At 41.8% G+C, this 22,489-nt stretch overlaps 1 protein-coding gene across 1 annotated transcript; it reads right to left on the bottom strand.

Annotated features, from left to right (window-relative positions):
* Window positions 1–1,685: 1,685 nt before the first annotated feature.
* Window positions 1,686–22,485, bottom strand: TAF15 (TATA-box binding protein associated factor 15). The gene is made up of 16 exons (XM_042026026.1): window positions 22,378–22,485; window positions 18,715–18,751; window positions 17,852–17,900; window positions 17,577–17,667; window positions 17,381–17,498; window positions 14,531–14,814; window positions 13,595–13,709; window positions 7,081–7,115; window positions 6,460–6,492; window positions 5,818–5,927; window positions 5,157–5,286; window positions 3,809–3,898; window positions 2,695–2,779; window positions 2,524–2,609; window positions 2,327–2,429; window positions 1,686–2,045 (listed from the first exon to the last, which is right to left on the bottom strand). Exons 1-16 carry the CDS (start codon window positions 22,385–22,387, stop codon window positions 2,006–2,008), a joined length of 1,416 nt encoding a protein of 471 aa, XP_041881960.1. The 5' UTR covers window positions 22,388–22,485; the 3' UTR covers window positions 1,686–2,005.
* Window positions 22,486–22,489: the final 4 nt, after the last annotated feature.

Raw genomic sequence — 22,489 nt, 5'->3', positions numbered from 1 at the left:
AACCATGCAGGAACTCAGGTTGCTTTGTCCCAGCGCAGAACAGAACATAAACAAGTGTTCAGCATCACTGCCAGGCTGGAAAAGCTGAGAAGGTGGAGACAGCTCCAGTTTTGTGGCTCACTTGAAGAATTGTCTACTTGGTAATCCTGGGCAGTGACTCTTTGAAGAGGAAAGTGCTCTCACCCTGGGAGAGAAAGCAGGGTTAGAAGCTGAGCTGGCATTAAAGGCAGCTACAACTGCTGCTCCCAATACTGGAAGTAGCAGCTGTTTGAACCACCAAGCCCTTCTCCAGGAGGGAAAAAGCCAGAGCCCCACTAGGGAACTGGAGGGAGCACAGAGGGGCAATGCTGCACCAGCCCTGGGTTTTCAGCTCAGCTCAGCCATTCCTCACTCTGTGCTCAGCTCTGAGGGCTCCAGGTGCACCCTCAGGAGTTGTTTGTGCAGTGCAAGTTGTCAGCTCTGCTGGGGAACAAACCTCAGCAGGGACAGAGGCTGTTCTCAGCTGCTGATTCCTGCTTTCCTTCCATCCCATCCAGCTGGCACCATTCCTGCATCTGCCAGCACAGCAGTGGGCAAGAGCACCCTCTAGCCTCTTCCCTCCAAACAGTAACTCCAGCTTCAAAACCATCAGCATCCAACTTTTCTAGGCCAGCAGAACACCAGATACTGATTTCATCAACTTTGTGAAACCTCACACACCATACATTGGATTTTACACTGTCACTAGTACATATATACCTCAAATTGCACTGTTTTAAGAGGAACAAGCAGTGCACAATCCATGATAAATGCCTTTCCCAGCAGAGCAGATGCCTTCCAGGAGAAACCTGAAAAAGGCCCAGCACAGTTACCACATTTACAGCCCTGGGTAATGCTGATTTGAACCACAGCCATGAATATACACCAAGCTGGGGAGGTGGCTCATAAACCTTAACAGAAGCCATTTCTGTTCATTTCTCAGTGAGGTATTGCTCAGCTCTATGCCCAGTTTTAACTACAGACCCCAAGAACTTGTATTTATAGTGCTGCCAACTGGAATATTGGACAGTCAGAGGTTCTTTCTCTAAGGCCTGTGATGCAGAGGCAGCACTGATGTGAGCTGACTGGGGCAGTGCCACCTTCTCAGGTTGCTCACCTCTGCAGTGACCTATCTGAGGAGGGGGGATAATTGATCTCCCTTCTTTCCTCTCCCCTGGCTTCACAGCTGAATCCCAAATGCTCACAGTGCACCTGCTGAACCTCACCTGCATCTGACCTCCAAGATGAAGCAGCTGCACACACTTGTTTCCACACATTCCAAAAGCAGCAAGTACAGCAAAATGTAGCAAATACCTTTTTTTTTTAAGCCATCCCACCTTGGATTTGGAGCTGCTGTGCCCCCTTGGAAGCAGCAGAACACACCCTGCTGTCTGCCAGCTCCACTCAGGGTGCAGGGCAACCAAAGCAGGTCTGCAGGCACAGGAGGGAAACAGGAAAGGAGCAGGGGACAAGTCTGGGATAGAGGATATGGATAGCAAGGAGGCTCATCACTGACCTGCCTGCAGATTTTGTGAATAGACAGAGCTCAGGTCAAAGCTGCAGTGCCACTCCAAACAAGTGCCTATTTACTGCTTAAGCCATACCACAGGAACACTGGGAGTATGTAAGGAAATGCATGCAACTCAAGTAATTGAGAAACAGTAGGATTTCACAAATAAAACAATCAGCATTTATTGTTGTATTACAAAACACTTCATATTTTGGCAATATTTTACAGTTTATCCTTTTCCTTCTTAGGGCCTGTTGAAAAGGTATGGGGGGGAAGAAAAGAGGAGAATGTGGAAATTAGGATTAAATTTCAATGTCTTGCTTAAAAAAAAATCCTCCCAAACCACCCCAGTCCCTCCCACCAAAATAAAAATCTAGTTTCACTCAATTCCACTATCGAAAGAGGCCATGGGTGAAGCTGCAGGCAATTTCACTATCAAACGCATCAAGAAGACAAACAAAACATTCACAGTGGTCTTCAGTATGGTCTGTTGCGTTGATCATTTCTGAAATCATTTCTGGAAGGGAAGGAAAAGGTTCTAAGCAAGTAACAAATGAAGCAAATAACAAATATTCCCTTCAGTCAAACATTTCTACAATGACGTCTGTGTGCTGCTCTGTGTTTATAGAGAGCCTCATCCAGAAACATTCACAAAACTCAAGAAACTGAGAGACTCTCTCCAGAAGCTCCTATCTGTAGTTAATATTTTCATGGCAGTTGTGCTTGTACACATAAACAACCCTTTCCCCACAGTCCCTATCAACCCCACAGCCAAGCAAGGACAAAGGCTCCTCTTACCTTCCTCCCATTTTGCCCCCATAGCCACCTCCCCGGTCCCCGCCTCGGCCGCCGCGCCCTCGATAGCCCCGCTCTCCTCCGTAGCCGCCTCTCCCACGGAAATCTGGGCAAAAATACAGAAATATATCAGCTTTTTCAGAAAGATGCAGATGATATGAACACTTTAAACATCAAAGAGTGTAGCTGTTTTTACGCACCTCCTGATGGACGTGAATCTTCTGGTCTGGGCTCCCCGCACTGGTTGCAGGAATTCCTGCGAGCGAAGTTCATGTTGCCACAGGACCTGGAACAGACAAGGATCCCCCAGACTGAGCTGTGAAGATGAGAGCACACATGAAACAGCCCTGCCCAATTAAAATGACACTTACGGGTTAGGACAAACCCAATCACCATTTTTGGGTTCCCCACTTCTACCCTGGAAGCCCCCACCTCTTCCATAGCCACCTCGTGAACCTGCAGACAAAATTATAATCAGAATAAAATTCTGTGAACTGCACATGAGAAACAGGTATCAAAGATTGTCACTGCCTTCAGACCCCAAGTGACAGACAGACTTTTCAGGTAAAAGAACTGTTTAATGCAAATATATTCCCACTATTTATTACAAATTCTTTTTCAGCAGTAAAGGGAAACCTGATCTGCTTGAATTGCCGCTGGGTAAACATAAACGCACTACATGCATTAATAAAATTTCAGAAAGATTTAACAAGGTTTAAGATCAGTCACATATGGCCAGATTTAGTCATAGAAAAAAAAAATTAACAATAAAAAAGTCTGTCTGGATTAATCCCAGGATGCCTCTGACACAGACACGGGGACAACATTCTTGCTTTCTGCATCACAAGATTTGGAACTTTTATACCAACTGAAATTGCTGAAGAATCCTTTTTCATCAGCCTACAGAACTGCCTGGTTTCAGAACTAGAATTTGCTGACAGTCACTGCCCAAAGCATGATTCCTGAAAAATGGTAATGAATACCCCGTGGATTACTGACAGAACCGTATATGCAGAGAATCAGGGAGATTGAGATGTCCTTAATGAAAGGAATCAGACACCCAACTGCTGCTCCAAGTCAGCAGCAGCTGAATTATGCACCCTGCTTAATACCAGCTGGAAACAGAGTATCTCAAAGCTTTGCTGTAACAAGCAAATGGTCACTGGGAATTCCCCCCTATATATGTGGGGCTGGTACAGCTCAACATTATTGTTACACTCTCTCTTTAAAAGCAACACTGAGACAAGATCTGGAGACTTTCCAGTTCTAAAAGAAAGCGTAAATTCTGTGCTGTGCAGAAGAGATTACAGATTTCAGTTTACTTAACTGGGTCCAATCCCTATTACTCCCTTTCCTGGCAGAATCCCAAAGGCTCATATATTTGATGAATCACTGCTTCAAAGTCAACTTCTCTTTAATAAATCAATCGTAGTGAAAAAGCATTTAACTATGCAAGAACAAGGATTCTACAGATTTTAGTCCCACCTCGACGCCCGCCACCTCCACCTCCTCTCATGAATTCAGGTCTTCTGGTTGCAAAAGAAACTTTGATAACATTGCCATTGAATTCTTTTCCTGTGGGAGGAGAGAAGGGATCATCAATACAGCTCCCAAGAACACAGCAGCAAGCCCAGCAGAACAGAAGTGATTTGCACACACGGACTGAACACAAAACTCTTGAGACACAGGGAAGCTGCAGGTTTTGAAAGCACTGGTCCAAAGGTGAGATGGAAACACTGAGGTACTTGCTAAACTCTCCACAGACCCACAGGTATTTTAGCTTAAATGAGATCTGTAAGTTGCAATTAAAGACATAAGAATGTTTAAAAGATTTTTGGCTATGCTCATGGAGAAGTAGTTTGGATGTCTGAACTGTCTGTAATTCCACCAAGGCAACAAGGCTTTTAGTAGCACTCAACAGCCAGCCCGAAACTTAACTCCCAAGTGTATTTAAATAAAGTTCATGGTTTTCAGAGACTGGCTTCTTCACAGATACAATGTTTATCACAGACAAACAGAACTGCACATGGGCCTAATATAGTCATATTTGCTTTACCCCCTTAAACAAAAATCAATTTGCATTTTAGTAGCAAACACAAACATTAGACAAGCATGCCGTGCCAATTTTTTTTAAGCAGTATCATTTCACACCAGATGCAGAGTATGTCCTTTGGTTTCTACCCAATCTCTCTAAAATTCTGTGAACACACAAGGTGACAGGAGCAGGCACTTTTCCCTCACCCCCTCAAGTTTACTACTACAAGAGTGCCACTGTATTTCCTGAACTCTGAAGAGTTTTACATCAATGTATTTCTGGGATAAATCCATAATTTTAAAACCTTGTTCTTCACTGTGTATATACAGAGCACTCAGCACAAGATTGCCATAACCATCCCCAAACTCTAAAAATGCTCCCACAACACTAAAAAATATCAATGCAACACTGTAGGGAATCCCTCCGGCTGCTAACACAGATTACAGCTCTGTTGGTCTAAACAAGAAGTGACACAAACACCACCTCTTGTACCTTGTGCAGGGGTGACTGAGGTACAGCAGCAAACCCTCAGTTTCCTTGTACATTTTTGGTCTAAATCACTATCTGCTGTTTAATGAAATGAGAGAAATCCAACACACACAAGAAACCATGAAATATAGGTCTTCGTTTAAAAAAACCAAACAACCCTAACAAAAAACCCCCAAAACAAAACAAAAAAATCCCAAGCCAAAAGCTAGATAAATAGCAGCACTGGGCCCCCAACAAGGTAATTGATTTGCTTCTTCCACTGCCTGTTAGATTCATAAATAGCCAAAAGAACAGGTAACTCTCACCCACCATCAAACCAGTCAATTGCTGCTTTAGCAGAAGGAGGGTCATCAAAAGATACCGTGGCTTCTCCCTTTGGTTTGCCGGTATCCTTGTCTGTGTAGAGATTTATCATGGGTTTGCCAGTTTTTTTGTTGGTCTGAAAAGAAAGGTTGTACACTTGGCATAGCAGGAACACCGGTGAAATCAGTTCAGAGCACAAACTGTAACACTAAGTATCTTTAGTGAGAATATTTTCTTGGAGCTGGCCTGCAGAAACAGAGGGATTTGACTGAAGGATACTGACTGGCTGTTCTCCATGAAGTAATGATGGGCACAATTTTAACAAAAAAATGAGGTCAAGTGCACAAAATCCTAATTTAGAATTGCAGAAACAGAAGCAGCAGCCACAGAAGGCACATGTGCTGCACTATGAGGGTGGCACAATGGATAGTGTGTCAGGGCTATAAAGACTAAAGAAGAGACACAAAGCAATCTAAATGTCACTAGGACAAAGGTGCGAGTGCTGCCAGCTTACAAACGAGCTGTCAGCTGGGAACCCAGATAAAGTATTATCTACAACTGCTGGGGAGTCAGAGAGAACTCTGCTTTGAATGATACCAGTACATTTCCAGTACAACAGCTCGACCAGTTCTCTTCCTTCTGACCCATGATTTCTCATTTCACATACCTTTATGATACCAATCTGTTTGAAATAGTCTGCCACTTGATCTGTTGAAACGTCCTCTCCAAGTCCTTGCACGAAGATGGTGTTGTTATCAGAGTTGTCAGACTCTGAATCTGGGGAAAATTAAGCTACATTTACCATGTATTTTTGTGGAAGCAACAGCAGCAATATTTTAAGCTCAGCTCTGTGCTGCCCAGTAGCAGACCCTTAAATCCCAGAGACGTTTTGTGTGAAATAAAAGAGGAGCAGGGAGCTTAATTTTGAGGTTAACACCATCAGCTGAGTACACCAGACAGCTGACCAGCTGCCTGCCTCACACCCAACTTCTATGCAGCTGGGCATCCCAACCCACCAGAGCAGTGTGTGTTTTAAATAACACAAGCTTAGCAGAACTGTGATGGCAGTGAAAGCAGCTGCTTGGCTCGAGCACATTCAAAGTTCATCAGGAAATTCTTACTTGCTGCATTAACATCCAAAAATTCACATGCACTTTAATTAAATACATTTCTTTCAAGGAAAGCATACTTCAGCTAGCTTTCTTACGAGCCATGGGAATTGCAGCCACATCCATCTTTCTAGACAAACATTTTAAAAGCAGTGACCTAAGAGCTACAATCCACTCCCACTCACTGCTTGTTTCCTTACCAGCATCTGATCTCGGTCCATAATCCCTTTGACCTATGATATGGGTTTGACAAAAAAAAAAAAAAAGAAAGAAAAAAGACTATTTTTAGCACAACACATTCAAGTGACTTTTTTAGCAACAAGAAAATACATAAAGAATGTATGCAATGCACCTAAGAGCTAAGATATGAACCAGAGATTTAGAGACTATTTAGATTTAAACGTTCAACAGAAGGTGTCTGTAGGACGTTAACGTGTTCTTTAACTTGCAGCATGTGGCAGTTGCCACACTGATGCTGTGCTGGTGTTTGCTTGCAAATGCTGGTTGTCACATCACCAAGCAGTTTCCCACTTTTTTTTTTTTCTACCTCTAGTACCTTTCTAAGAAGCATTTGTAACAAAAATTAAAAAAAGAAAAGAAAAAAAAAAATCCGGTGAACGTCACTGTCTCCACAAATTCTTTCATGCAATTTGACAAAGTAGAAATCCAGTTTATTGCTACAAGTTTGGCTATTACAACTCGTGAACACACCAGCCTCACCAAAACTCTATAATGCTTCTACTAGATAGTAACAAGATATTGGTGGCTTTTAGATTTATAAAGAATTTCCACTGAAACATTTTTGGATACTCGGCACTTACCACCGTAATTTTTGAAGCCACCACGGTCACCACCACTGCAGAGGAAAAATTGAAGAAATGATTTCTTCCTTAAGTCTCTACGTGCTGAGCCCAAGGCTCAATCTACAGTTAACTGATGACAAGTTGAGAATTACTGTCTGGCAGCTAAAGCACCATCTCTACGTTCTCCTCACTACCCATTCATGTTCAAAGATTAAATTACAAAGAAAAAAATCTCTCAGGGTGCTGCACTGGAGAAGAGAAGCCCTAGGGAGTATTTTAAACTAACCCATACGCATGTGGTTGGTTCAATACTTTCTCCCCATCCCATCAGCCAAAATAACAGCTATTCAGAACTGGGGTTTAAACAAAAAAACGTTATTTTCATGAAGATTAATGTGGGCTTTAATTGTAGATGTAATTGCTACTTTGGAATAATTAGTACTTTAGTACTTTCCCAGAAGTCAAAAGAGCTAAAATTATTCTCCATTGTTATGCATTTATAATACAGGGGATGAATTAGCAGAATGAGCCATTCTCTGAGCAAGGGTCTGTGGGAACCTACTGTACTACAGCACTTGGCATTACAGAGAAGGTGTGTGTATGTGAGCTTCAAAAGCAGAGGCCGTGAAGTTTTATTTCATTCATTCTGAAACCTGTGGCACAAAATGTAGACCAAGTTAAGAGAATACACACATCAATTTTCAAAGGTTAGAAGGGGATTTAAAACAGGTTGTTATGCCTCCAATTATGTGCATGAAAATAAACCCTCACTCTTTTTTCACTGGAAAGGTTTGTACTGGAAGGATTTTTCACAACAGCATTTTTATTTGCATCCATGATACGAACACGAGATAATCAATATTCAGAGCCTTCAGGAAAAATACAACCACTGGATTTTTTTTAGAAAGTCAATAACCAAATGTCAGAAGGACTATCTCATACTGCCACGTACAACTGCCTGCCTGTCCTCCTCATCATGAGGGACACAGCTGCCACCTCAAAATTAGGCAGGATCACCTAATCCCAAGAGCTTTCTCAGTATGATAAAGGCAGTGCAAGCTCAAACCCTGATGCAGAGAAGTATCTCCAGCCTCTGGAGTTATTCTGCCTCTTCACCAAAGCACTTTATGACTAGAAATCACTCCAGGTGTTAATTCCATCTGTCTGCTCACACGTCAGAGTCCAAACAGGGCATAGAAGCACCCAGCAAAAGGCAATGAAGAAAAATTAGGGAGTAATTTCTTTGGCACCCTGTCCATCTGTTACAGCAAATGGAAAGTCATGAATGGAAGCTGCTGATACCTAACATTTATGAAAGAAAATCTGCCCAAAGCGAGGACCAAATAAGGTTCCAACAGGTTACTATTAAACCTGGATTAAGAGACACTCTTTGGAGGGTGACTGACCTTTTGGGTCACCTTTTGGCACAACAGATAATATCACTTCTACTGGGACTTTTCTTAAATTTTTGCTGCAGATTTTATTGCTGTTCCACAGAAAAAATCTGAATGCTAAATTGCAGTGTCATTTATTCATTAATTCACTCTGCTCATTAAAGATTTTATATGCAGCATCAGTGCAGGTCTTTACTCGAGGCTGTCTGTTTTCAAGGACTGATGATTAAAACCACAATGGTGATGATAAAATTTATTGGAAATACCTTTCTGCCACCTCCAATTCACTTCAGCTAAAAAAAACCCACTTCATTATGACACAACAGTTTTTAGTAGGATGCCTGTTTTTCTGGAATTTTAACTCAGAAATAACAACAGTGAATAATATCAACCATCTAAATGTTATGAGAACTTTCCAACCCCAGATTACGGTGCCAGCTCATCAGGACCAGAACAAATATGTTTTCTGATGTGGAAGTGTATGGCAGTTAGAAAACCCCAGCCATCTAAAAACTTACACAAAGTAAGTTTGTGTCAACACATCCAGGATTTTACTGGAAGTGAGGGTTTTGTAGGACGCTGGGGTGAAAATGTGTGCACCATGATCCTGAGGAGCTGAATACATAAAATGTAAAGGAAGTCTAATGCCAACTCCTAATTCTGTGATACAGCTGTTCTGCACCCTGCACTAACAAGTGCAATCAATAATTTTAAAATCAGTTTTTTAATTAACGTCTATAGAAATACATTTTTGCCCAAGTATGCTACAGCAGGTTATCTTCTGCTTAGTCTTACATGACCAACCCAACAATAACCTGGAACAATCTGCTGATAGATACCTTTGATGATGGATTAATGCTTTCCTACATTTTTAAGTGGCATTTGATATGTGATTTATGGAGTGGCAGTTTTTTTACCTTCCTGCAACTGCTGGGCAAAGCTACCCAAGATTTTCTGGAATCAGGCAGATATCCTGCAGCAAGTCAAACACAGAAATTGCAAGCAGCTGATGCCACAGTCATGGATTTACCCCTCACTGAGACCCAAAATTCAACCTCAGCAACTGAATTAGTCCCCAAATTATCGTCATAAAACATGTGGAAAATACAACTGCAGCATTTCACAGCCCATTGCTTTACCAGGCCTGCACACAGACCTCAGAGATGGGTGACCAGATGGATTTTGGAGTCTTAATATCCTATGTTAGAAACATGAACAGGCACTTAAAACTCAGCAGTGACACCAACTAAGATATTAAAGAAGAGGCTGAACTGCAGGCAGCCAGAATGTGATCAGGCATCACTCAGTGTGTGAACTTGCTGCTATGAAAGAGAAGTCCTCAGACGTTCTTCTCTCCTATAATTCACTCACAGATTTATCATCACCTGCCAGACTGTAACCAGACTTCATCTGGATATTGCTTAATCCAGCTGGGAACAGCTCTTTAAGTTAAAGCACAGGTTTATGGGGAGCTCAACATACAAGCAATGCAGTTTTATAGTGATCAGATACTGGCAGAAGCAGCACTAAGAATTCGAGACCAAATTTCAGCCTCCAACACGTATCTGTCTCGCAAAGTGTGTCCCTAATGCCTAAGAGTGTATTTTACAAACAAGAAAGGAATATTTAGTGCACCAACAGTCACTGACAGATGGGATTTTTCCCTTGCTTACATTTATTGCCTCTGTTCACGTTTTTCCAAAGTCTCTATAAGGCTGAGCTCAAGCATATCTGTTACAAGTCGAAATATTAATTCTGAACACAAACCACACTTGTAAAAAATATCTGCACTAAGCTGTAGTTTTTCTTTGTATCACACTAATTCCCAGTCCTAAGTGCTGATATAACAATTAAGTTGCATAGGTAGCTTTTGTTTATAGTAGATCACCATAAATCTGCACAAGGGTTAAAAAATAATCTGTGCTGAGCAAAGTCAGGATTTCTATGACAAATCCTAACACAATGGCAAATCCTTTCTAAACTGCATGTCTGTAATTCCACCAGCACAGTCTGTACGAGCAGAGCCAAAAGCAAAGCTTCTCTAACCTGCTTTGTTTGCTCCTGTGTTTCCCACTTCCAGGCTTAACCAAAACAGTTCAGTCCCACAACCACAATAATCAATAATTCCTTGTTTTTCAGATGAGGACTCTAAAAAGCTGGGGTGATAACTTAGAGTAAAACACTGCATTCTCAAGACCTGCTGTTCCTGCTTTCTAACTAAAAGATGACTCTCTTCTACTATGGAAAAAAAGGAAATATTTTACTTCGTAGCCAGAATAAAAATTAGTGAGCTCATCAATTTTTCAAGCTTCAAAACAAAAGCGTGGGGAAATTCTACTAAAATCCCAAAAGATGCAATTCAAGACCATTAAAAAAAAAAATCTCAAGGATAATTCTCAAACCTTGAGTTATTAAAACTAAAATGTGAACTTCTGACACACGACAAAATGTGTGTTGTCTATTGGACTAATATCAGCTAAGAAATCTGAACAGGAATTTCTCAAAAGACTATCTTCTTCTCGGTGCTGGGTGACTTTGCACAGGCACAAAAGAAAAATGAGGGCTGAGACCATTCAGTACAGTACATGTCCAAGTCCTTCTGGCTGTCAGAATAAAACCATACCCCGAAAAAGCTGCATCAAGTTCTCTCTGTCTTTAAATGTCAGTCAAGGAAGAATTTTTATTATTAGCTAAGAACAAGAGATTCATTCATTGTGGTCTCACATTTGATATGAATTTGTTTGTAAAGTCAAGGAGCAATTTTGTTGTGGCCCTGATATAACTTATTTACGTGTTATTTTCTAAGCACTATAGAAGTCAAAGCCTACATTATCATTCCATCCCTGGAAGTGCTCAAGGCCAGGCTGGATGGAACTCTGAGCACCCTGGTCTAGTGGAAGGTGCCCCTGCTCGTGGCAGGGGGTGGAACAAGATGATTTTAAGGTCCCTTCCAACCCAAAACCATTCTGGGATTCTGTGATTACAGCATCATTAATGTATCCCTGCGGACAAGGTTTTTAGATTATTTCCTGATGGCTGTGGAATTTTCACAGTTTAGCATTAAAATGGCACCAGAACAACTGAACATGGTGGCTACTGAAGACCACCCTGATATTCCTACATGTATTTTCCCCCCAAGAAATAAATAAATAAATAAACAACAGAAACCCAAGAATTTAACACCCCAAAAAAACCCCTACCCTTAAACCCCACATTTTCACAGGACTAAACACAATTTCTTACCTTACCACAAGTTATTTTCCCCTTCATTATAGAGATTGTTATTTAATTTAACCTTTTAAATTTTTCTAATAAGCATGTCTGGTAAAATACATATGTCAGAATCCTCTGTCACAATTATGCAAAAAGACTGAATAAAGATATATGACACTGTAGTTCCAAAAATTCCCACAAAAAATACCACTAAAGCCAACATCACTTAACAGAAGCAGACAGAATTCCTAACAAATGCCTCCCCACTTCACTGTATTTTCCTCCACTCCTTCATTCACTTCCCCACTTTCCCTTCTTTTGGCTTCCCAGCTCACTGAAGCACCATGATCTACATGGATGTGTGAGCAAAAGTTTCCTTACATTTTGGAAAAATATGGCAAGAGGCTTTATTTTCACAGACAGTAATTCATTTGACTTTATCTTGCAAAGAGCCAAGTTTGTTTCAAAGTGACAAAATCTAACAGCAGTGTGTTTTTTGAAGCTCACATTCATTGCTATTATTGAAAGGGCTTGGCTACAAAGTTTTTAAAAAAACAGTTTTTATCACAGGAATATGGAAAGTCCTCATCCGCAAAGAAAATCTAATTTAAAAAAAAAAAGTTCAGTTTTAACTGAAAATTAAAATTAACTTAGAAATTATTTTGTTTGTTATTTTTGTTTTATGTGAGGTACCATACATTACAGAATTCTTTGTTATATATATATTTATGTTTATTTATAGGCTATAAATTTATGTTTATGATAAAAACTACTACAGAAGAATATGCTTTAAGTTATATTATACAAAACCCCAGCAAACATAAGGTAACACTAATATGCTTTTCTAACTGTGCTACCATACTTAATTAGAAGAGGTAAGAGCCTCCTACATCATTACAAACAAGCCATTAAGTACAATTTGGGAGCATCTCAGAAGCAGACAGATTTTAAATATGATTCAAAAATAAATACCTTTAAAAGTAACCAAGTATTGGATTTATTTAAATCAGATCAGTTCCAACAGAAAATACTGTATAATTACAGAGTTTTTCACCTGGAGTTTAGGAAGAACCCAGAGCTGTGCAGCTTTTTGAAGGCTAAGTGGTGCTGATAAGCAACACCGCAAAGCTCTCTGGAAGCTTCGACGTTCTTGCCCTGCATCAGTGAGCCCCCTCTGCACCCCCAACCACCCAGAGGGACACAAAGGGGAGCCAGTTGTGAGAGTTATTAATAAATAATACGTAATATGTTTAATTCAATAGGCTTGAAAGCCAAGGTCCCAATCGCAGACCTCTGCATGAAATCATCTGCAAGCACAGAATTAAATATGTGCATAAATTTTCTTGACAGTACAAGGCCTAAGGCAATGGAGAAAGGGGTGACAGCATTGTTAGTATTTCAGATCTACCCAAAATAAACGTGTTTAGACTGACAAATAAATCAATAATAAAAGATGTGTATTTTAATAGAAGTTTAAAACTGAAAAAAGCAGCAAAGAACAAGTGATGTTACTACTAAATTACTCCTATTATTGCAAGGTCAAAATACTTCCCTGGTAAAATGTGAGCTACCTTAGCTATGAATTCTGTAAATTGTTCTCAATCACTGGCTGTTGGTTTTCTTGTCACTGAAAACAAGTGATGGGCTGGGACAGTTTTTGTATGGCAACTCATGCAAGTAAAAGGCAGCTCTGTGTCACAACAATCAAATGCTTGGTCTCAATCTATGTTAATCTAAAAGCTGTTCCCCTAGGCAAAACCCATTTCTGTGCAGTGCAGAAAGGTTTAATTTTAGAAATCTTCCAGTTTTGGAAATCTAAATCTGAACCACTTTAGGAATAGACATATAATGAACAAAAATGAAAATCAGCTAAATAATAGGAAATAAGGGTAAGGAAGTGCAGGCACTGGAATGAGATCACTTACCTATATCCAGACATATGACCTCTTCCATCCATGTCATATCCCCCTCTACCTCCTCCCTGTGACCCGCCATATCCTCTATTATCTTCTCCATACCTGCTCTTTTCACGGCGATCATCTGGGAGAATGAGTCAAACCAAACACGAGTCAATTGTAGTGCAAACTGCAGCACAGTGAAAATTCACACCCTGTAATTCCCACCTCCCCTTCATTAACTCTGCCATTTACATCTGAAAAGTGTCAACTCCTAAATCTCCCTGACATTCTCTGTGCCATAAAGGGAAAAAGAAAAACAAACCAAACTTTGCTCCATTATCTCCCTTGGCTTCCAGGGTCACTGAGTATATCAGAATGCAAAAACCACTCTGTAATTACACTCCATTTTCCAAACATTAAACACATATTGTCTAAAATATGCTTTCCATTTGACTTCCATACAGCCCTCCCAGTTTGCAAAAGACATCAGTGAAGACAGAACAAGGATAAATAGAGTGGGCTGTGCTGCTGGTGTGAAGTTAAAGCAAAAGAAAGGCTTCATCTCAAACTTCTCCTTCTATCTCACAATTCACCTACACAGCATAAAGCTGGAATGTGAAGTGCAAAAGCTCTTCATGACTGATCAAGACATGTCACCCTCATGCAGGAAGAGGGCTCAAAATAGCTTGGGAAGAAAATTCCATCTAGAATTTGCAGAACTCGTGGACAGACTCTGCACGGCTGTTCTAACATACGTAAATGCAACCATTTTGGGGCCCCAAGTGTTTTAAATCTCCCTATAATGTTTTGAAAGTTTTAACAAATAAAACATCCCCCAAGAATATCAACACGGAAAAGAATTTAACTATTCATCAAATCAACTGCTTGCAGAAGAAAATCCAACCATTTCACATTTCTGCTCAATTTTATTAGCCAATACTGAATTCAAGCCGGGAATTTTACCTTGGCTGTTGTGGCTATAGCTTCCCTTCTGAGACTGGTAGGATTGCTGGGAGTGCCCATATGAGCTTTGGTGCTGGTTATAGCCTGACTTTTGGTCATATGAGCTCTGGTGGCCATAGCCCGACTGCTGGTCATATGAACCCTGGTGGCCATAGCCCGACTGCTGGTCATATGAGCTTGACTGCTGGTCATAAGAGTCTTGGTTTTGTCCATAGCTTGACTGCTGGTCATAAGAGCTTTGGTGCTGACCATAGTTTGACTTTTGTTCATAAGAGCCTCTTCCACTTAAAACAAACAGAATTTGAATTAACAGATAAATGTTCACAGAATAGAGATTAAAAAAATGGCTGAAAATTCATGACATTGCTAAAATTTCCTAAACACAGTTACCTCCTTACATGAGAGCATCACTCCTTTCACATATCCCAGTCCAACACTTCCTTTCCCCCCTCTCCCCAGTACCATCAATGGCTGATGGAGAGCCTGTGACCTGCTAAACACCAAATCCTTCCCTCTAGACCTGCAGGGCAGAGCCTCAGTGCTCATGTTGTACAGTGCAGCTGAGACTTGCTGCCTAAAAAATCCCAAAATAATAAAATTTTGCTTTTACTGAATTGCAACCTCTCTTCTGGGCATTCTACAATTTATCAAGAATTTTTCTAACTGTTATGGTGGCCTGTAACATACCTGTAGTTCCTCTCACTTTAGTGCCATCTACACTATCCCAGCAACCTTCATCAGAAACACTGACCAGTATCACATCCAGGATACTCCAACACAATGCAGCTCTACATTCCAAGGAGTCATAAACCTTCTCTAAGATGAAGATTAATAACTTTATAGCAACCACAAGGGAATCTCACCTACACCACACTTGCCTAAGCTACTTCAGCATCTGAGGCAGAAACTAAAGTATTTTGAAAATCTAGATATATTTGAGAGAATAGTTCCAGCTGGCTTAGCCTTTCATGGCAAGGCATAATACAGATTTATGAGAAATAAATTGCATCCAGGGAACACCACCAGCTGTTACTCATTCCTTTGTTTTCCCCCAGGTACTTAGTTGTGCCTTAGCTGTCTTATCTTTTCAGTAACAGGAAAGAATCTCTGACCTCTGCCACCCTTTCTCCTCTTCCCCCTCCATGCTTCCACCCTTTTTCAAAAGATGAGGCACTAGATCTGCCACTCTCCAGCCTTTGGTAATCTTACTTGCTAGTGAAAATATCTCAGAAAAAGGAAAAAAAAAATGCAAGAGCCTACAGAAAGTTTCCACCAGCTTTTCAAAGCACTTTCAGATCCAGTGCGTTGGGTCTAACCAATCCCAAAATATCCCATTTGTGTAAATACCATCTAATCTGCTCTCTCCCACTTCTAGCCTAGATCTCAGCTTTAACCTTGCTAATCCCAGTGGTAAACAGCTTGTGAAGATTTTTTTTATTACCTTCACTTCAAAAAAGTCAGCTCTGCTTTAGCCTTTGCACCTTTACCAACAAAGGAAGCATTGTTGAAAGCATCCACTATTTGCTATCTTCCTTTCCCTCCCCTAGGATATGACAGCTACAGTTTTGTGGCCACCCTTTTCAAAGCTGCTATCATTGAATTTCTCAGTTTCTCCTTATTTGTTACAAGCACACATGGAGGAGTTTCCCTTCAAGGTCTTTTCTTCATTTTCTAGATCACAAACAACCTGTTGGGAAACCTACGTGCTGCATTTTTATTCTGCTGGACATCTACAGAGTTAAAACCTACATTACTATCTTTGTACAGCTCTAATAAACGCTCAGAAAACAAACCAAAACAAAACTTAACTGTGTACCTGCCTTTGTTATGGAAGCCAAAATGACATCTGAGTGAAAGCACCTATTGCTGGCAGATTAAGATATTTCTTAATATTAAAATGTTTTATAGTAAGAACTACAAAATCAGAAACCAAGCAGAGGTTTGCTCAAGTCCAGATTGTTTTATCACCTTGCAAAAAATACAAAACCATTTGGACCTTGGACATGAGAATGAGGTTTAGTACTCAACAGAGTATTTAAAAGAGATCACGTGGGCCTCAGTAAAGCTCTAACACCAGCAGTAACCTCGGGTGGAGGCACAAAGCTTGTAAAGTAGTCAGTGAAGGTATTCTAGCACTAAGTGGCCTTTTAAGTCATTATGGGAAGTTAGGTTGTTATTTTCCAAGGTACTTTCAAAGCTGTATCATTAATCCTCCTGAAACCGACACCAATACAACATCACAAGCAAAATACATTTGCAATAGCACAGAGTGCAGAATTAAAGTGCAGCATGCACATGCACATTTAATTTACTGGTGAGGATATAAACCCACGATGTTCTGAGGACTCAGCTGGAAAACTAAAATGTGCTTCTTAAATGACACTTTTGAATTCTTTCTCTTTCAAGAAAAGACATTCTGAGCCAGATAAGCAGCCTGCAATCTGAGAGCAGCTCAGTTTCCTTGCTAACAGCTTATTTGAAGTTAATAAAAGAGCACTGTAAGTTTATACAAAAGAATGTGATTGGAGAGGTATTTGATAGGTCTTTCTCCTAATCAAAACACTCTACCAAGTCCAATCTTCATTGTAGCCACTATCCAAAGACTTTCTAAAGTGTATGTCCCCATACAGCCTGACTTCAAAACAACTGCACCCATCCTTCTTACATAAAGAAATATTCCTCCTTTACCTCCTGTCTTTCAGAACTTAAAAATGTTTCAAGGATGTGGATTTTCAAATATTTGTCTTTTTCTCAGCAACATTAACAAGGAAATTTGTTATAGCTCTAGTTAAGAATGTACAACTACTAGACAATATTTTAAATAGATACTGGTAAATTTGGCTTCCTTACCCTCTAGATGACCCTTTCTGCTGCCCCTGGCTGCCATAGGACTGCTGGTTGTATGAGCTCTGATTCTGATTTTCATAATTGGATTCATCATCGTATCCCTGGGAATCTTGTCCATAACCTGGAAATCGAGGAAGAAAATTTTTAGTCAATATTCACCTTTTAAATACTGCCAATGAATGTAACAAGCTAGCCAAACCTGATTGATTTTGTCCATAGTTCCCATGATAGCTTCCATAGTTCTGTCCATAGGAGGAATTGTCTCCACTCTGCCCATAACCAGAATATCCCTGTAATTTCAAGAATGTACTCAAATAAGTGTAACTTCCACAGCAGGTAATTACAGTTTTCCTTGGCTAGACACAACTGCAAACATCAAGCACAGATGAGACTGGAATTCTTCCTGGCCCAGGAACAATTATTTTCACTCAAGGAACATCTGCTTTGAAAGCCACAATGTTTTTTTCAACATACCTGTCCTTGTCCATAATTCTGACTGCTCTGATTGCCATAGGATGAGTAGCTGGAAGAGAAAAATGGATTTAGGAAATGCTTAGTGCCCTTCATACAGGTTGGAAAGTAAAGGTATTTTTGGCATCTCTAAAGTTTCTCTTCATTCCAAAATAGGTGTTTAATCCAAACACTGCAGTTCCAGGCATATTAGAACTGCATCAATGAATTAATGGTTGACTGTCAGAAGCCAGAAGAGTTTATTTTAATTTCTGCTGTGTTTCAAGCATAAATTTAAAGCACATGAAACCTGGGTTTGCTGTAATTTTGTATTATACTTACTCATTATTCTGCCACTTTAAGCCTTCATGAACTGACAAAAGAAACACGTGCTGAAACTCATCATATTTAGATATAAACCCAAACTCAGGCAGTGCTACATGCACAGAATCTTATGATTTTCATTAGCACAGACAGCATTAGCTATGATTTTTGTACTTCCATAAAAACAGTTGTCTCACTGATTTAAAACAAGCCCTGCAGCCTTGGGCCATATAATAAATACAATAACTTTTGCCTAAAATCTTAGTGAACAGCTTAAGGCAGTCACATGAAAAGTATTTCTCTATGTTCATGACATTGCAAAAGTTCCTACTATTACAAGATATCATTCCAATTTACACCTGACTATTGTCTTCTCTTCAGGAATGTTTTCTCTGTTTTATAAGACATCTTGATAAAGGCCCAGGTACAAGCTTTCTGCATCCTTAACTCCAAAAATATATCAATACTGTATCCTGAACAATCAGTCATCATGCTGAGAATACTAAATGGTCTTTTATTTTGCAGATGTAATTGCTAACAGCAAAACAAAAATCCTCACATACCTCTGCTGGCCCCCAGACTGACTGTAACTTCCAGAATCTAGAAAAATAAATAAGTCATATTGAGAATTTCCAATGAACATTTTAGTCTCTACTTACTGTAAGAGGAGAAAGTTTGGGGAGAGGGAGAAAGATTGAAGTATATTGGATATTGCAACTACTTTCCCTGCAGAATGAAGCTTCCTCTTAATTAACAAAAGAGAAAATGTTAAGGCTGGAATGACAGCAGCAGAGGGTGTGGGGGATACAACACAGCCACAGCCACTTGGAAATGTCCCTTTTGAAGGATCTGAATTCTGTTTTCAAGGAGTCTTTTCAAATACCCGGAACTGTACAACCCCTTTAATGGCTATAGAGTACAGTGTCATCATCAATGAGCAGAATGCAGCAGCTTAATTAATCAAGCAAAGCTAAGTAGGTCAGTGCAGCTGAACCCGTTTTTGGGATGCTCTAAGAAAGCTCTGCTGAGCTAAAGGGCACAAACACAGGCAGAATGTGAGACGAAAAATCAGGGATGGAGGAGCCATGACACTTCCCTTTGCCCATACTGCAAGAGGAAAAACCCAACTGAGAGCTCACCAGCACGTGAGAGATGCAGGCACACAGAACACACACACACTGCTCCATCAGCCTCACATCCATCCCAACTCCAGCTCTGCAGAGGTTCCTCACATCCCACTCTGCTCTCTGCCCTTCCAGCCTCTGCACTGCTCAGCTTCCATCCATCTCATTTCCTGGTCAGGAGCCTCTATCTGCTTGAAATTGCCACCTTCTTGTCAAAACCCAAACACTCAGGATAAGTCCTGCCATTTTTCTTTTCTAATTGCTTCAAGAATTTGTATAAATACTCTTGTGCCATGGTCTCATAAAATCTATCAGGAACTTCTCATCCCCAATTTCATCCTTTCCCCCACACTCTCCAGCCTCTATACCCAGAACTGCCTAAAATGCTTACACCGAGAATTAATTACAAGGCAGGGTAAATGTCATAAATGACTGCAACCATTTTCCAATCAAAACACTCATCAAATTGCTGAATCTGCTCATTATACCTCCCTCAGCAGGTTATAAATCCAACCCTGCCAGTGGTTACACAGACACTTAACCAGAGGTTTGATGAGGGCATCACCTGAGGTGATGGATGTGAGATGAAGGGGGGTTATCACCCGAGATATTCAGACATGAAGCAGCATTTTTAATGGTGAAGTATCTCCTCAAAGAAACACAAAGTATCAAATTTCATATTTGGTAACAAAAATTAACAATAGCAAACAAGAAATGAAAGGTTAAATTTCACAGGTCCTATAAAGCAGTTTCATTTAGATGTGAATTTCTCCTCCTTCTGCACTGCTACACAAATATTTCATTGCTTTTTCATATTGAAAGCAATTAAAAACCCAACGCAGACCTGCAATTCAAGTTTGTTTTTAAGGGGTAAGGTAAAATTTTTACACAAATTCCATTTAAATGATCACAAAGATTACTATTAAATAGGTAACCACATTGAGAAACATGGTTGTGGTTTAACATTTATATGCCATTAATGCTGCTGATTAAAGAATTTTAATGGTTGTACCAGAAAATTCTTGAGTAAGGATGTAACTAGCTATAAATTTAAGAACTACATTTAATCTCCTTAGCTTCTCCTTAACAAAACTTCCACCAAACCACAACATTTTGGGAAAAAATTGAAAGCAACCAGATAATGAACCCGTAAAATACGAAAACACACTGAGGAATTTCCTTTATTTGTACATTTTTCTACATCCTCTGCTGGACCTCTTACATACTTCTGATCAATTTATTTTCGTGGGCTCAATGGGGACAAGAGTCTGTAAGGATTTTTGGAAATAACAGTTTATTCTGGAAATTCCTATGCTGAGGTTTTGGGTTTTTTTTTTGGTTTTTTTTGGGTTTTTTTTGAATGTTTAAAAAGTTAACGGAAAAAAATCCTGTCGATGAAGTGGGACATAACAGCCTAATCACCTTGCACTAGTCAGGGGGTTTATTCCTCGCAAGACAGAACAATCTGCTGTGCACATTTGAAAACTGAGGTTCTCTTATGAAGTAATTCACATAAAGAAGCAGTATTGGCTCTCAGTGTCCTCAAAAGAAAAAGAACCTCATGTCTGAACATCAATAAAAACAGACGAGACACTCAGGTGCTTGACTGGTCAGTAGCTCAGGGATGGAGGGAAAGTGGATGTAGTTTACTGCCAAGCTTTACTCATTTATTAGAAAAAATCATGATTTGGACTCATTTTAGTACCTTTGGACACATTTGCTTTTCCTGGTACATAACTGCTCCTTGCATGAAAGGATTCCTCCAGCACCCCTTGCTTTGTTTGTATTGTCTATCACTCGCACATGCAGCACGAGACACCGCCAAAATGGCTCGACCATAACAAAACACGGCTCGCTCCACAAAGCACAGCCAGCCTTGGAATTCATCCTTCCACTCTTGGGATGCCCCACTATCTACACCTATCCAAGGCTTCACAGGGGCAGCACTGCCGGGGGGGACCCAATCATCCACACCTCAAAGGGGATAAGGAAACAGCACTTTGTGCTTGCAGAGGCCCCAGGAGAAGCTGGGCCCTGTCAGGTCACCCGGGAGAGCAGATCCTGCTTCCATGATAAACTAAAGCTCCCGCTGGAAAACAATCCCAGCCAGGGCGTTTTAAAGCCCACGGCAGGGGAATGTGACCAGCACACAGAGTGCAGAGCAGAGGCAGCAGATACTGGGACACAAAGGTGGCTCCCCTGCTGCGGGGTGGGGAGGGCATGTCCCATGCTAAGGGGGGACACGACCCCAGGAAGGGGGTGCCTGCATTTCATGGGGAGTGCTGATCCAAAGGGGGAACACACAAACCATGTTATGGGGAGGGGCACGACCCGAAGGGAATCCACATCTCACAGCGGGATGGGGTATGGGGAGGGAAACCACAGCCCAAAGTCGGTGTCCACACAGGGGAAGGGCCGTGACCCAAAAGGCCCTTCCATCTCACCGGGGGAAGGGTATCCCAAGCTAAAAGTGGGGGAGGCTTACAGTGGGGGGCATGAACCAAAATAGGGCCCACATGCCACAAACGGGCACCCCAGCAAACAGCACCCAAGGCGGGGGGCCTACACAGGGGAGTAAGAACCAAAATGGGCTCCACACCTCACACCGGGGGGGGCTGTAGTACAGCCCGAAGGGGGGGCTCGCACATGCGGTGGGGGGGCCTAGACCCCAAAACGGGGGGATACACCCCACGCAGCACCCGAGCACAGGACCCCAAAGGGACCCTGCCCCCACGCCCCCCTCACTGCGACACGGGTGGGGGGCGCGCCCGCCAGGCCCCGCCCCCTCGCGTAAAGGGGCGTGACCCGAGCGGCTCGCACAGCGGGGCTCCCCGGGGAGGGGGCGTGGCCTCGGCCGAAGGGGGCGTGTCCACAGGGGCCACCGGCGGGGGCGTGGCTCCCCTCCCCCTCACCGAGCGCAGGGGGTGGGGGGGCGTGAATGGAAAAGCAGGCGCGTCTCCCGCAACATGGCCGCGGCCTTTCCCACATGCGCCACATGGCGCTCGCTTCGCCCGCCCGCCCGCGCCCCACCGCGCCCGCGCTCGGCGGCGGGAAGCGGAGCCGCCGCTGCCCGCTGAGCCCGGTGGGGCTGGCGGCACCTACCCGAAGCCATGGCGGCGGCGCTGAGGAGCGGAGGGAGCGCAGGGACCGACCCGCCCGCCGCGCCGGCCGCGCGCACACTGAGGCACCCGCAGCTCGCGCGGACTGCGGGGCC

This window comes from Corvus kubaryi, unplaced genomic scaffold (genome assembly GCF_017639235.1).
Source record: "Corvus kubaryi isolate FWS band 111438036 unplaced genomic scaffold, C.kubaryi_AGA036_p1.0 37284, whole genome shotgun sequence".
Classification (NCBI taxonomy): Eukaryota; Metazoa; Chordata; class Aves; order Passeriformes; family Corvidae; genus Corvus; species Corvus kubaryi.
Note: the sequence above shows the minus strand (reverse complement) of the source record. Positions and strands in the feature narration are given on the sequence as shown.